Source organism: Cebidichthys violaceus, unplaced genomic scaffold (assembly GCF_023349555.1).
Source record: "Cebidichthys violaceus isolate CVI_PGR_0920_01 unplaced genomic scaffold, fCebVio1.0.p SCAF_1, whole genome shotgun sequence".
In the NCBI taxonomy this organism is placed as follows: domain Eukaryota; kingdom Metazoa; phylum Chordata; class Actinopteri; order Perciformes; family Stichaeidae; genus Cebidichthys; species Cebidichthys violaceus.
Genome location: NW_027176262.1, coordinates 8,172,244 through 8,187,086, shown reverse-complemented (window position 1 = coordinate 8,187,086; position 14,843 = coordinate 8,172,244). Strand labels below are relative to the sequence as shown.

Below are 14,843 nucleotides of genomic sequence, written 5' to 3'. Positions count from 1 at the left end.
TTTTAAACATTTCATCAGCTTATTGGATAATTCTGGGTCCGAGAGACCTTTTGGACAAATTACCTCTGAGCATTTATTTTTCATGTAGCAGCACGGTAAATCAATATGTCAAACTGCCTTGGACCATTTTCTTTTTGTTTAATCACCAAAGTGACTAATACAGCATTTAGGAAAACATGTCCAACTTTGCAATTTTGTAAACCATTTAACCATAGGTCATTTTCACACAAGACATTTTGAGATGTCACAGCAGGAAAAGCACAGGTATAAATAATAAAATGAATGATGACTGAATTCCATTTAGCTGTTTCAGTTTCAGGGTCCTGGTATTGTGCATGCTGGCTCACTGTCACCCTGTCATGGCTTACTAAGAGTGATACACTTTGTGCTGAGAAAGTGATTTCATGTTGCCGTATGAACAGCTTGAAATATGTAGGCAGTTTGTTTGGAATAGATGTAGAAAGTCAACTCAATTTTATTTATATAGCCCAATATCACAAATCACAAATTTGCATTGAAGCTTTACAATCGGTACAGCAGACAAACCCTCTGACCTTGGACTGTCACTTCGGATAGAGAAAAACCCTTTAGCATGGTAAACATGCAAAAACACATCAGAGTAAACTGAGGAGGGATTGTTCTCCCTGGACGGACAGACAGTAATACATGTTGAAAAGAATAATAATCAAATCAAAAAAAAGTAAAACTTCAAGATGAGCGGGAATATAATCGACCAAAAAAAGAAGAGCTCCACTCATACAAACTCAAAATGGGAAATCCATAGCAGAGGATGTCTCAGAATGGCACACGCTGTTTAACAAATTATCAATCAATAATTGAATCATAATGCTGAACAACACTCGCACACTCCTGCAAGAAAACACAGACACACAGCATCAAGAAAAACTCTTTTAATAAATCTGTGATGCACACTGTGCATCATGAGGACGAGTAAGGTTGAGGTAAAGGTTGTTGACTGCTAAATGACACCACGGCATCATCTGTCTGTTAAAGAAAGTGTACTGTTTATGTTTTTGGGTTGGGTAGGACTTCAAGGAGGACATAAAAACAACTTGCATCTATTCCTTGGAGACAAAAACAAGTTTGTGTGTGTTAGAGAAGCACACAGAGATGAGCAGAGGTGTGCTTCCATACTGATGAACACATCAGGGGAGGATTATTTAAATGTAAACAGCCTTCGGGCAAATAATCAAAAGTAGAAGGTGATGTTTTACATCAGAATGTTTTTAGTCTTTTTTAGCATGGGTACTGTAAAGGAGATCCTTCACAGTAATGAAATGTTTCCAAGTAGAAGAAAACATTTAATCTTGTATCAAAAAAGGATTTTATTACAATTCCAAGTTATGTGGAATAACAGGGAGAGATACCAAAGAGAAAGGAGAATACAAAATGTATTAAAAAGTTTGTTGTTCCTCCAGCGTTCATTCCAAGTCCTTGAATCTTTGGAGCAGAAGTCACAAGTTCCTTTTCTGTCTGTTTGTCCATGTTTCTCAAGGACAGAAAAGAGTAGGAAGCTTTACAGTAAATAATAATTAGGAGTTGATTTATACAGTAGTGTCCTCCACAGGTAAAGAAATGTAAGCACACTCAGATGGCCAAATGAACAGGCACAGAGGCACAGATACAGCTCTACCCTCCCACCCAAATAAACTACACCTCCATGTTGACTTGCAATGTTCCAGCACAGACAGAAGCAATAAATAAAATGATGTATGGCATGACAACTGTCGCCGATATCATCATAGAGGCATCAACTCTGTGATCACTACGAGACCAAAAGCCGTATTTTCATTTGCAACATCACAAGGGAGGCAGGGATGTTAAAATAGATTCACCCTGCCGGAATAGAAGCTAATATTTGTTTCCCTGTCAACAGCAAATCTAAAAAAAAAAAAAAACAGCTTTCCAGAGAGATATAACAACTAAATGGACTCTGGGATGTTACCCTAATCAGACCTTATTGCGACTATAGTTCACATGTTTACAATTTAATATATATATTTGATATAAATAATTGTATCTGACATTTAAGGTCTTTACTCTGACTGCCTTCCAGTTTTTCTGTCAGTTCAAAGTAAAGTGATAAAGAGCTCAAATCTGTAGGAATACCATTTAAACATTAGATTTTCACAGATGTGCTCAAGTCAATTTTGCCCTCTCACTCCTCATCAGAGACTGCCACATTGTTAACTTTCTTTCACTTACACACACACAGACACACTTATACGCACTGACAGAAGAGGAAGTGTGCGTGTCAGTACTGTGACTGCCTCCAGTCAGAACTATCAGGGCGGGGGGAGTGAGCGAGCTGGCTAAATTTAAACTGTTAACTGCTTTTAATGTTGGCAGGTTTGAATGCCAGCAGCAGGAATGAACAGACACCTCTATGTCAGCCAGGTCCCATGTTACTATGTGTGTATGTGTGTGTGTGTGTGTGTGTGTGTGTGTGTGTGTGTGTGTTTGTGCCTATTTGGATAGAAATTTAGACAAATAAACAGAAACCGTTTGAGCTCAAGAGGCGGAAATTCTTTGGCAGAGCAAAGGAGCTAAACACTGTGGAAAGCAGGGGATTCAACAATGACGGATTAAATACAAATCATAACATTAAATGTATGCAAGAGGGTGTTTAATTAAGTGTGTGCGCATGGGCTAGCATCTGTGTGTTTTGCAAGTGTGGGGAAAGGAAGAGGAGACGTGGAAGGAGGCAGAGGAGTTATAAAGGAGCACAGAGAGAAAGAGAGAGATTTGGGTGAGATTTCTGCTGCAGATTACTCTTGCCTCTCTGCTGTTGAATGATACATGTCCTCCTCACCCAGTGAAATAAAGTCTCGCAGATCAATGGATGCTTAAGATTTCTTCATTAGCTCAATGGAGTGTGCAGTCAGTACAGGGATTTACTACGGTGTTACTGTAAATCACATGTACATACATATATACATGTACAGAGTCTTTTTTCCGCTCTGCAGTACAATAGCAGCTCTCATGGGGAGGTGAAGACAGAGGGGGGAGAAGGGCTGGAAGAAAAGAGGGAGGAAGTTATTTTTAGACAAGGTTAGGTGAGAATAGCAGAGGCTCACATGCTAATGAGTGGTTGTGTGTTGACGCCACTGGTTTCTTCTTTAGGTCTTGTCACCCCACAAAGACGGTGAAAAGCCACGACAGAAACACTACTACTCTCCTTTTAACACAATAGTTTAGTCATTCCTGTCAACGGCAACAATTCATTTTCTGTTGAGCTGCTTTCACAATGTGTTTTTGTCTTTAACAATGAGGAGGAAGGGATAAAACAAAAGAGCATGATGTGGTGATTTGGGGTAGTAGATGGTGACAGATCCAAATTACGTGCTGTATTTTTCTTTTTATCAGTGCTGTCGCTCTCCCCACATTGGCTTCTGCAAAGTTGTTAGGCAGTCATTAAAAGAATAGTTTCTCTACTTCTATTCGCTTTTTTCCCCTGAGAGTTAGATGAGCAATCCGTTAGAATATGAATCTACAGCAAATGGGTTGTTGCATTAATTCTGGAAGTAAGGGGAAACGGCTAATCTGGCTCTCTGACAGCACGTAACTCCCCCAAAATGTTTCCGTTTCCGTTCATGTATGAATTAAACAAATGAGGTCTAATGTGTTGTTATGTGAATTTATTAAGTGCTGATAGGCGTGCAGTATTTCTAAACTTTGGAAGAAGCCAGGCTAGCTGTTTCCCCCTGCTTCCAGTCTTTATGCTAAGCTAAGCTAAGCTAATTACCTCCTGGCTGTAGATTCATATCCTACTAAACCTGCAGACAGGGGTGTCAATATTGTCATCTAACTCAGCAAGAATGCTTATTAGTGTGTTTCCCAAAATTACTTAAAATGTCTGAAAACGATAAGTCAATAACATAATTATTGTGACAGGCCTATCTACAGTATGTGGAATAAATGACTGGTTGTGCAAGCATACAATTTTGTGTCTGAAGTTTGTGCACATATTTTGTGTACATAATTGTACTCCCTCGTGCTTTGCCTGCCATGAGATTTAATTAAGGCACCCACACTGAATGAAGCATATGCATCACTTAAGTAAAGTGGCTTACAAGTCTGCAGATGGAACAAACGCATGATTCCTGCTGCCCTCGGATGGTTGCAAAGATTGAAACTGTGAATGAGAAAGCTCTAAAACATCCAGTGCAGACGCTACCTTAAATTAAAGACATAAAAAAATCATATTTTGTTATAGTAGTATAATAGTTTGTGGAAATGATTTTTGAAATCAAATTAAAGACAAAACTTTAAGTTAAAGTTAAACTTAACTTTAACTTTAAGTCGAAAGGTCTTTGTGTGCCCCTGAAACCCACAGACGTGTCTTTTTGAGCCTATTTGCATTAAGAGGCAGTCTTAGTGAACAGAAGAGTCCATGCCAAAGTGGATGTCACATTTTGCACTGCACCACCTGATCTACATTAACTCAACCCCTGCTGTGCCACTCTCCCCACCTTGTTGCAAGTAGGTAGGTACATTTGAAGCCTTGAAATGATCAAATTAGAGACGGGTTACATCTGCAGAATTGGCAATAGGACTGCTCTTGCACCTCAGCTCTGTTGCTTAATGTTTTCCAGTTGATAAGGTCACCAAGTTAATATCACGGGTATTGGCAGCTTTTCCAAGCTTCTGTTTTCTTCCAGGTATATGAGGACTTTCATTATTTGTGTGCTGGTTCCCCATGGTTTTCTCTCTATTTTTCTCTCTGTGTATTTCACACCTTCTCCTCTCTTGCAGGCTACCAGGGGGCTACATGTGAGCAGAAGGTGGACCCGTGTGCCTCCGGCCCCTGTCACAACAACGGTACATGCTACGCCCAGGGGCCCGGCCCCCTGGGCTTCGGCTGTAGCTGCACAGCAGGCTTCACCGGCCCGACGTGTGCCCAGCTGGTGGACTTCTGTGCCCTAAACCCCTGCGCCCATGGGGTCTGCCGCAGCGTGGGCAACAGCTACAGGTGTCTGTGTGTCCCAGGTGAGCTGTTTAGTAAGGTTTTTTAGAAATGGCTCAGGGTGCTGCTGGCAGCTGATGTCATGCTGCCCACCTTGTTTTTAGTTATTTGTTGAACAGTGTCTACTTAATAAAAAGGGCATCTGTTATAGGACCTATGTGCCTTTAGACTGGATAGAGTCTGAACTTTCTTTCAAGATGCAGTTAGTTTAAGTGTTTGTTCTGCAGGAGTCTTACAGAAGGACTGTTGGTTGTAAAGAGATCCTGAACTGAAGTATTTTGTTCATGCTAAAGATGACAGCCTGTCAACCTTTTTCCCTAAAGCTTCTCCATCACAGCTGATCCACCCTGACACCCCTCTCCACAAATATTAAAGAAAATCCTAAAGGAAACCGTCAAATGAAACCTGTGTTGCAGGTTTGTCAAGCAGGAACAGAATATATCCGATCACACTTGATATTGGGAGATACTTTAAACGATCGGGAGCCAAAGAAACCTAATCAAGGTTTCAATTCCAAGATCATCACTTGGACTTTCCATCAAATTTTTTTTTTTATATAAGTCACTTCCAACAGAAGCTATTGTCTTGGTACCCCTGATCCCTCGGACCCCTTGCACTCGATACTCCGTCCATTCAGAAATTCATCCACAGCTGTAAGATATCTTCTGAATCTTCACCACTCTAGATCTGGCTTTACAACCAGCACCATAGAGCTTAGTGATGAGTGAAAAGACGGTGACTTCTAGCATGAGCTCAGACTCAAGAGTAGCAGTAAATATCGTCTGGGTGAATGATGAGTTATTTTTAGACAGGACGATTGCGGCGCTTGCATCGATGCCTCTGTGATGAAATCAATTGAGTGGAATGATGACTTATCATTATCCACTGTCTTGCAATTACCTTGCTGGGATGGAGAGATAGATGACTTACCCACTGGCCCATAAACATCCTTTGAAACTTTGCCCTTACTGCTCTCTGTTTATACCATCTGTCAGTAAGATGTATAAGCCATTCACCATCTGGATCTCTTAGTCAATTCTCCCATTCTTACATTCTTTTTGTTGTCTCTCTTGATTTAACCAGGATGGTGTTGACATATCTTGATAGTTTAGTCTGCAGGACACAGACGAATTGACACAGAGCTGTTCTTTCACTTATTGTATTTTAAATGATGTATGAGCTTTTTTCTAGCTTTTTTTCTAACCTGAGAAACAGTTTCCTGAATATTTGAGTTATTTCTTGAGTCCATAATCCCTCCATAAGTCATGTTCTTCGTGTTTATTCAAATGCTTTCACTCTTGCTTTGTCACGGCATGCAGAGCAGTCGTCTGTTGCTTTCCAATTATTCAGATATCTTTTTTTCTTCCCCACAGCCTGAGTCTTATTCTTTTTTTATTTTGCATTTCTTTCATATTTTTTCCTTCTTCTACGTGTCCCTTTGTCCTTCCTTGTCTTTATCTTCCTGCCGTTTACCTCACCTCATTCCCCTTTCATCCTCTGTTTTCTGGTTGTCATGGTGAAGTGTGTGTGTGTGGGAGGGGGGGCTTGCAATCAATTGTCTGTGTCTGTGACTATGCTAGTTAAGCAGATGCCGCCTTCCAATCAAATGTCTCCACTCAGACCTCCCTGTCTAATGGGATTGGTGAAATTGGTGATTTGTAATTAGCAGACATTACAGTGAACACACACAAACGCACACAATGTTTTGGACCAAAATTGACCTTTTCTCCAGCTCATTAAAATGCCAGCTGGTGTCTGAGGTATGAGTGTTTGTCTGTGTGTGTGTGTGTGTGTGTGTGTGTGTGTGTGTCTGTGTGTCTGTGTGCGTGTATGTGCGTGTGTGCTCATAGATACAGTAATATGTGTGCTTATCTGCCATGAATAAGTGTGCTAATGCGTGTGTGTGTGTGTGTGTATGTGTTGAGTAAATTCCTGATGGCTGTCTGAAAGAAGGCTGCCGGGGAGCTGATATGTAGAAGGATCCATCCTTCAGCTTCCTGTAATCCAGCTCACTTGAGAGGCTGCCAGCCCACCAGCCAGCTCACAGAAAGCAGTCAGTCTTGGAAAGGCACTTGACATTTCACTGGCATTTCACAGACGGGACCCTAGAGGATCTAACCGGGCTCCTCATTAATTCCACCTCTCTCCTTCCCCAAACACATGTTAGCTAAGGCCCAGGGAGGTTTTGTTGAAACTTTGTCAGCACTGGGACCCGGTTAAGAAATGTAGTCAAAGTGGGAGCAGCGCTAATGAAAACAGATTGCTGCACATAGTCGTGTAAGGACTCAAGAGACGTTGGTCCTCTGGTGATTTTGGTTCTCAAGTCGTAGATGGTGTAGCGTTTCTACGAAGAGCAGCTGTGAGTGTGATGAGGTATATGAAGGTACATCCAATTATCAGCGCATTTACATACATTACAACTATTGCTCAGCCTAAATACTGCAGATTGAAATACACAGTGACTGAGTTACAAAACATATACTGACATTCACTCTGTCCTTGAGTTTCCCTGTGTTTCTAGTAGCTGTATCTTCATAACCAGCCCGCAAACTGTTTTAGCAGTGTGCGGACACAAGCTGTACATTACACTTTGTGTTTTTCTTTTTAGCTTCTAAATATTATCTGAGAAACAGATTAACTGATTGTCTGTTACTCATACACTGACGGTGTTTTCAGATGTTGCAGGTCCTACCCTGCCTCAGTACACAGCTGCCATCCTATGGAAAACACAGTGCACTGCATGTCATTTGACCTGATGCCCAATGCCATTGAAACTCAGAGGGAAAATACTGGGCATACAATATATTCACACTTTTCTAACTCATTCAATCCAAGCAAATCCCAAAATGTGTTGCTACACTGTTAGCGGTGTCTTGTGCATTCTTCCTGTGGACCAGTATTGAAGAAAGAAAATCTAAATTGAACGTGGAGCTCCATGATGAAACTGCTCTCTGCAGTATTATAGGGAAAGAGGAAGTGATGACTAATCTTAACGTTCATGACGAGGCCAAGGTTGTTTTACAGACATGCAGGTCCCATCGCACCATCAAATGCTACACCGCAACATTTGAGAAGTAAGATCAGTAAAAGTTAATGACTTACACTAACTGCTGATCACAGTTAAATTCAGCATACAATTTTCAGCAAAACCCTCAAGGTTAGAACATCTTCTGGTTGCATCAGCAAAATAACATGATTCATTATTAAATGACTCTTACATTATTACATACTGTTGTGTGTCCCATTAAGGCTACCATGGCTTGTACTGTGAAGAGGAGTACAATGAGTGTCTGTCTGCCCCCTGCCAGAACTACGCCACCTGCAGGGATCTCATCAATGCCTATGAGTGTGTCTGCACGCCACAGTTTGATGGTATGTATGTATATATGACAGAGTTTGTGAATATTTCTAGATGCAGGCACACATCTGTGAGTTTGCGTCTACATAGACTATTGTATGTAATGGTTTTCATAAGACATGTTCTGTGTGGTTGTGCAGGCAGACACTGTGAAATCTACAAGGATCCCTGTCTGAAGATGCACTGCCAAAATGGAGGCCACTGTGAGAGTGCAGGACTCAATGTTTCCTGCGCCTGCCCACCTGGATACCTGGGTGAGCGCTGGTGCCATTATTAGACCGGCTACCTTATTAGTATGATTCACATGGCAGGGTTATAAAATGATTGTGACACATAACAATTCTTGGGTGTTAAGGCTTGATTTGTAAACGACTGCATCAGGAGTCAGAACACTGTGAGCCTCGGTTCCTGCTCTTGCCTGTGTTGTTCTAGTTGTCATTGAACACAACCTTTCATGTCCACACAGGGGAGAAGTGTGAGGTCGACGTCAACGAGTGTGAGAGCAACCCTTGTCACCATGGAGGCACGTGCATTGACCAATCAAATGGCTTCACCTGTCACTGTCCACCTGGGTGGGTGGGGCCCAGCTGTGAGATCCGTAAGTCTGCGTGTGAGTGCGCGTGTGTGTGTGTGTGTGTGTGTGTGTGTGTGTGTGTGTGTGTGCATGACTCATGTTGTGGGGACATAAATCTGTTTATATAGTCACAATGTGGGGACTCGCCTTCCTTTTCAGGACAAAAGGCACGTCCCCTTCACGTGAATCATTACATTACAGGGGAAAGACTTGGTTTAAGGTTAGAGTAAAGTCAGGTTTAGGTTAAAGTTGGTGTAATGGTTAGGATTAGACGCAGTTATGGTAAGCGTTACGGTAAGTCTCCAAGAAATCAATGTAAGTCAATGTAACGTCCTCTAAAGTGATGAAAACACAACTGTGTGTGTGTGTCTGTTTCAGACCTGCAGTGGAAACCAGCACACACCGAGGACACCCTGACCAACATGCCCCGTCACTCCCTCTATATCATCATCGGAGCGCTGTGTGTGGCCTTCGTCCTCATGCTCATCATCCTCATCGTGGGCATCTGCCGCATCAGCCGCATCGAGTACCAGGGCTCGTCGCGCCACGCCTACCAGGAGTTCTACAACTGCCGCAGCATCGACAGCGAGTTCAGCAACGCCATCGCTTCCATCCGTCACGCCAGGTCAGTGACGGGATCGGAATATATTGACGGATTGACAAAGTCTCACAGGAAGAGTGTTAATTAACGTCAGAGCTTTGTGTGTGTACGTATGTGTTGGTGGGGTTTCCCTTTAAAAAAGGACCAAGTAAGTAAAAGCACCAAGTTCACAGATAACGGTCAGTTCACACTCTCAACTCATGGTTCCCTTACTGCCTTTTCTTGGAGCTTGTGGACCTCGTGACTCCCAATAAAAGCAAAGAAGTCAATTGCTGTTTCCAAGGTCAAGAATAAACTGGAAGCTCAAGTCAGTTTACGAGACATGGGGAGTAGCTTACTCCTCTCTGAAAACTGTTTTGTTGCTCTGGAGGAGCTTTCTTCTTTTATAACGTTGGAGAACATGATGATGTTATCAGCTGTGATTATCTCAGCTTTGGCTGGGAAAGTTTAAATCTCGAGCAGACAGCCTGATTTACAATCTTTGGACCTTGAGTTTAAAGCACAGGGGCATTTCAAAGGCAGGGAGGGTCCAACAAAATGACACTGACGGATCCGGTGGTTTTAAGCTAAAAGATAGGATATTACAATGCTTACATTTTGACGTTTCATTTTCTGTCTGTTATGAGTCTCCCTAACTTTATAGAAGTGCAACACTAAAACACTAAAGTGACCTTTTAATACAAGTTTCTGTACTCTGTATCTGTCACCGTATCACTCATCCAGTACCAACAAAGTATATGGGCTACATTGACAAACTTTATTTGATGCAGTGTTTATGCTTTTTTATCAGATTTGGCAAGAAGTCCAGGCCTGCCATGTACGATGCCACTCCCATCGCCTACGAAGACTACAGTCCTGACGACAAGCCTTTGGTTACCCTCATCAAGACGAAGGATTTGTAAAACACAACAATCCCAACACATCACAAGCTGTACACTGCTCATGTACACTTGTGCATACACACACACACACACACACACACACACACACACACACACACATTTATGTGTATACATATATATACACAAAGTCAGTATAAATCTTGAAGTATTTCTTAAGAAAAAAAAGTAACAGCAAAACAAAATTGAATGTAAAGTGGAGAAAAAATTATCATTGACATACTGTAGTTTAAAAAGAATAAATCCGGAATATGATAAATATATTTTCCAATAAGGCTTTATTGTAGCATAAGAGAATACTTTGCATTACTTTAGTTATTGATGATGGGCGACACTACCGTAACCTCTGCTGTAATAAAGAGGACTTTAGTCTGCACCAGACAGTCTGTCCGTCGGCAAGGCCAGCAACCCAAAAGCCTAAATTTCTAAGTGTAAACTCAGCAGACAGTGCTGACAGCAGTCCTTACAGGTGTGGTAGAAATAGGTGCACTCCTCTTGGTGCATACACTGTATCTTTTTCTATATCTTAACAAAAAAATCTGCAGTAGGTTGCCTTACTTCGTGCATGGTTAGATTAGATGTTCTCTCTGCATTAATTTAAAATCCTTTGTACTTGTTGTTGGGTTTTTTTCATTGCAGTTGTATTTCTCTCTGTCAAGATTGTGCCAAATATTTTGGGGGTAATTTGTGGTTAGAAGATTAAATACACACAAGTATAAAATACTAGTCACACACATTTTCTTTTTAAATAATTGCATATTGTCCTGTTATTTACATGCAAGTCTCTCAATGGTATTATGAATAGTAAAGAAAGTGGGAGTACTGTGACCCTGCCATCCTACTGTATGTATTTCAGTGATTTTTAGGATAATAGGTAGGTATATTCCTCAATGCACAGAAAAGTAGTTGGTTTTACTCAGAGTACCTGTTGATGCTAGTGTACAAATTCACCTGTTGACGGTGTTGAAAAGTTTCTGGCTTTAGGTTGGAGAGGAAGAAGAAGAAGAGGAGACTGAGAGGGATGATATCTATTCCAGAATAAATGTGCTTCTATGTCCCGCCAATGGAAACCTCTCTGTCCGTGCAGCTGTGTTGTTCCTCTCAAAGTCAAGCAATATTTTACCAACAGGCTCAGCTAATCCTCTATTTTTTATCCTCTCATTTTAAACCACATGGTTACCTATTATCTATGTTGAATGATGAAAACAATAAAGATTCAAGTGAACATAATCTACAGTACTCGCCTGTTGTGTCATGTGAAGCATGTTGTTGTCTGGCAACAGCAAGTGTTGGCGATTGGGGCAGGTGACAGTTTTAAATAGTAGTGCCAATAGACCTCGCATCTGATATTTTGACTCTTCATAGTGGGAAAAGCTGCATTCCACTTAGTGGAGGGCCTAGTATTGTGTGTGTGTGTGTGTGTGTGTGTGTGTGTGTGTGTGTGTGTGTGTGTGCATGGCTCACTGGAATAGCTTACTGGGACACTTAATGGGACTTAGTCATCATTACTGTACTGTTATTGTTACTTTGGACACATTTCGGTCTGTGCCAAAAATATATTTAGTTAGAGACCCAGCCCTCATTGTACTAGTTAAAACCCTGACATCAGTTTAAACTAGATAAATGAGAATACAATATCAAAACATTTAAGTCGCTATTTATTAGGGGTGTGAGAAAATATTGATACACTTGGGTATCGCAATATTGTTGTGATACTGTGTGTCGATTTTTGATTAATAGTTTACATGCAAAGATTTGTGTTAGATAGCGGCTCAGATTGCACAAAAAATAGCACTTTGAGGTTGGATGTTACAGCGACTGTGATGAATGCAAATATGATCCCACCATTCTGATTGCATAAAAAAGAAAACGTTTTTCACTAATGTTATGCATATGGTGGTTTGCTCTTTATACTAAGCTAGTTTTAAAATAGATTTAAAATATTGCAAAATGTCGCCTGGCTTACAGTATTGTAATATATTGCAATACATTGCAAACATATATTGAATCGTAACCCCTGTATCATAATATGGATCGTATCGCCAGATTCTTACCAATACACAGCCCTACTATTATTTATTAAGCGGTACTGTTGACTGTTTCTTTAAGGCTGGTATAATGGAGTAACGTACAGTAGTTGCATCAATTGAATCAACCTTCGAGGATAATTCCAGTTTATTTCAACCTGGTATATTTACCATAAAGGTGGCTGTTATAGAAGTGTGGTTTGTGCTCACTTTCCACTCTCCACCTCTGTTGTAGCGATTCAGAGAAACAAAGAGCATGCTGCAATACGTTTTGGGCTAAAATGATCCAATTGTTTTGATCCTGATTTGTTTTGTTTTTGTTTTTTCATGTAAGCAAAAACCAAAATGAAAAATAATCTGCAGTGTCTGTCTTTCTGTAACGTCCCAGGGTCAAACCCACCAGACTGAACCCTCAGCTGTGGGAAAGCCCTTTTATGGAGTGAATAAAGTGAACACCCTCAGTGACCTCAGGCTTTATCCAGATGTTCCCCATGTAAACACCTCTAAATACAGACTGAGCCTGTGGAGTCATGTCGCTCAGCACACCTACATATTGTGTGTGTGCACACAAACATGCACATACACACACGTTGCAGGAGCACCAGATGTCACTGACGGCTCTCACCTTTGCTTATGGTCTGCTTTGGAGGCCTTGTGCTCGGCTTTTGCCATCTGTTTGCATCAGAAGGTCAGAGTAGTCACAGTTTGGCTCGACACGGGTCCCAAAACACGTCTCTCCCTGGTTTCATTACAAAACGGTATCACTTTCAGCAAAAAAACAACAACAGCATTATCACCCAATAGTTAAAATGTGTACAACATTTTGGCAGCAGTCAAACTAATTCACTCGACACAATTATGGATAATTCTTCAGTGGATTCCCAGACCGCACTTTTAGAATAACAAGGTCATACAAACCCATTCAAAACAGTCAGGCAGACTGAACGTTTTGCTACATGTTGTTTTTGAGAAGCTTAAGAAGATTAAAATATGTGGGCATTGCTGCAATTCACTTGACTTTGCCCTTAGCTGTCTTTGTGAAACTTTTTAAAGTAACCACATTTCCATTACTGGCTGGCTATACTCTGGTCTGGATGACTAATCCTCTGAGACCTTGAGGTCCAATTTACAATGGTGCTAAATATCATTACTAGAGCCTTTTGGTGTCCAGCTGAAAAAAAAACATGTTTTAATGTTGATTTGATATTAAAGTAATAATGTTGACGATTTTCATTTGAATGTCTGTTAAGTCATTATCCATCACCGAACGAGGTAACACAATGGGGATTGAGCCTATGGCCCACTGATGAAAGCCCCTGAATTTGCAGCATTACAAACTGGTCGTCTGTGATGACATTCAGAAATCACAAGCAGCGCTCTCTGGGATCCCAAAACACACCTGAAAAATACAGGTTATCACCAAAGAGAACAAAATGGAGGTATTAATTACTTTGTGTATGTTTTTAACCAGAATTGTCAGTAGGAGATTTAGCTACTCAACTGTTTTAGACTGTGTCACTAGAGAGGACAGGTCATTCTTTTAAAGTGATAAATATGACTTTCAGGGTGGACCCCATGTAAAGTACTTAGACTTACTCTTTAGTTTTACTTTAGAAAATGTTTTTCCTATCATTTTACAAGTGCACTTAAGGCACGATCAATACATTTCTTTGGCCACTTGGGGGCAGAGGAACAAGCTGTAAACGCAACACTGACATATAAAGTTGTAGGCGAACGTGTTAGCAAACAGTTGCCTGTTCACAAATCCAGCAGACATGGAGCAACATTAGCATTCATTTGGCGTTGTGTTGCTGGCCACATGATGAATGTAATTCCAATATTCAGTCGCTCTGGTCTAGTCTCCATGTTGCTCGTGAAGGAAATAGCTAAACGCTCCACTCTGTTCACCAGATAGTCGCTATGTGTAATTTGGTGCTGGGCGTTGTTGTTTTTTTCATACCTTTTTGCCTGATATAGCTGCAGAAAACTGTGTTGATGAGAGCACGAGCATGAACCAAAACACTACAGAGTCTGAAGCAATTTCCTGTGGGTTGATTAGTGTAGTATAAAGATGACTAATTTTTGATTTAAGAGAAAACTTGAATAAAATGGTTGTCTTCATGTGGGATTAAGCATAACAGAATGCCTTCTCTGCAGTCTTTAAGTTGAAACTTGCAGAATATCTTCTGAAACCTTCTGAAACAAAACAGCAACACGGTATGCTATTATAATGGTGGCACATGTAAGCTACTTTCTTCCTGGGGGGCTCACTCTAGTCTCGATTATCCTGAAGTACCTGAAGGCAGCATCAAGAGCCCACCAGACGCGGCAGGTGGCTCCACCTGCTGGTCGGTCTGCTTACTGCAGCCAGGCGGAGCAACACATCCTTCATTACCG

General features: G+C 41.1%; 1 protein-coding gene across 1 annotated transcript in view; it reads left to right on the top strand.

Moving 5' to 3' along the window:
* The window catches only part of dner (delta/notch-like EGF repeat containing), a 49,992-nt gene extending 38,343 nt beyond the window's left edge, over positions 1-11,649 (top strand). Inside the window, exons 8-13 of the mRNA XM_068709101.1 lie at positions 4,777-5,010; positions 8,237-8,359; positions 8,486-8,599; positions 8,812-8,943; positions 9,298-9,544; positions 10,311-11,649. Of these exons, the coding sequence (XP_068565202.1) occupies positions 4,777-5,010; positions 8,237-8,359; positions 8,486-8,599; positions 8,812-8,943; positions 9,298-9,544; positions 10,311-10,422 (962 nt within the window). The 3' untranslated portion in view covers positions 10,423-11,649. The remainder of the gene's footprint in view (positions 1-4,776; positions 5,011-8,236; positions 8,360-8,485; positions 8,600-8,811; positions 8,944-9,297; positions 9,545-10,310) is intronic.
* Positions 11,650-14,843: the final 3,194 nt, after the last annotated feature.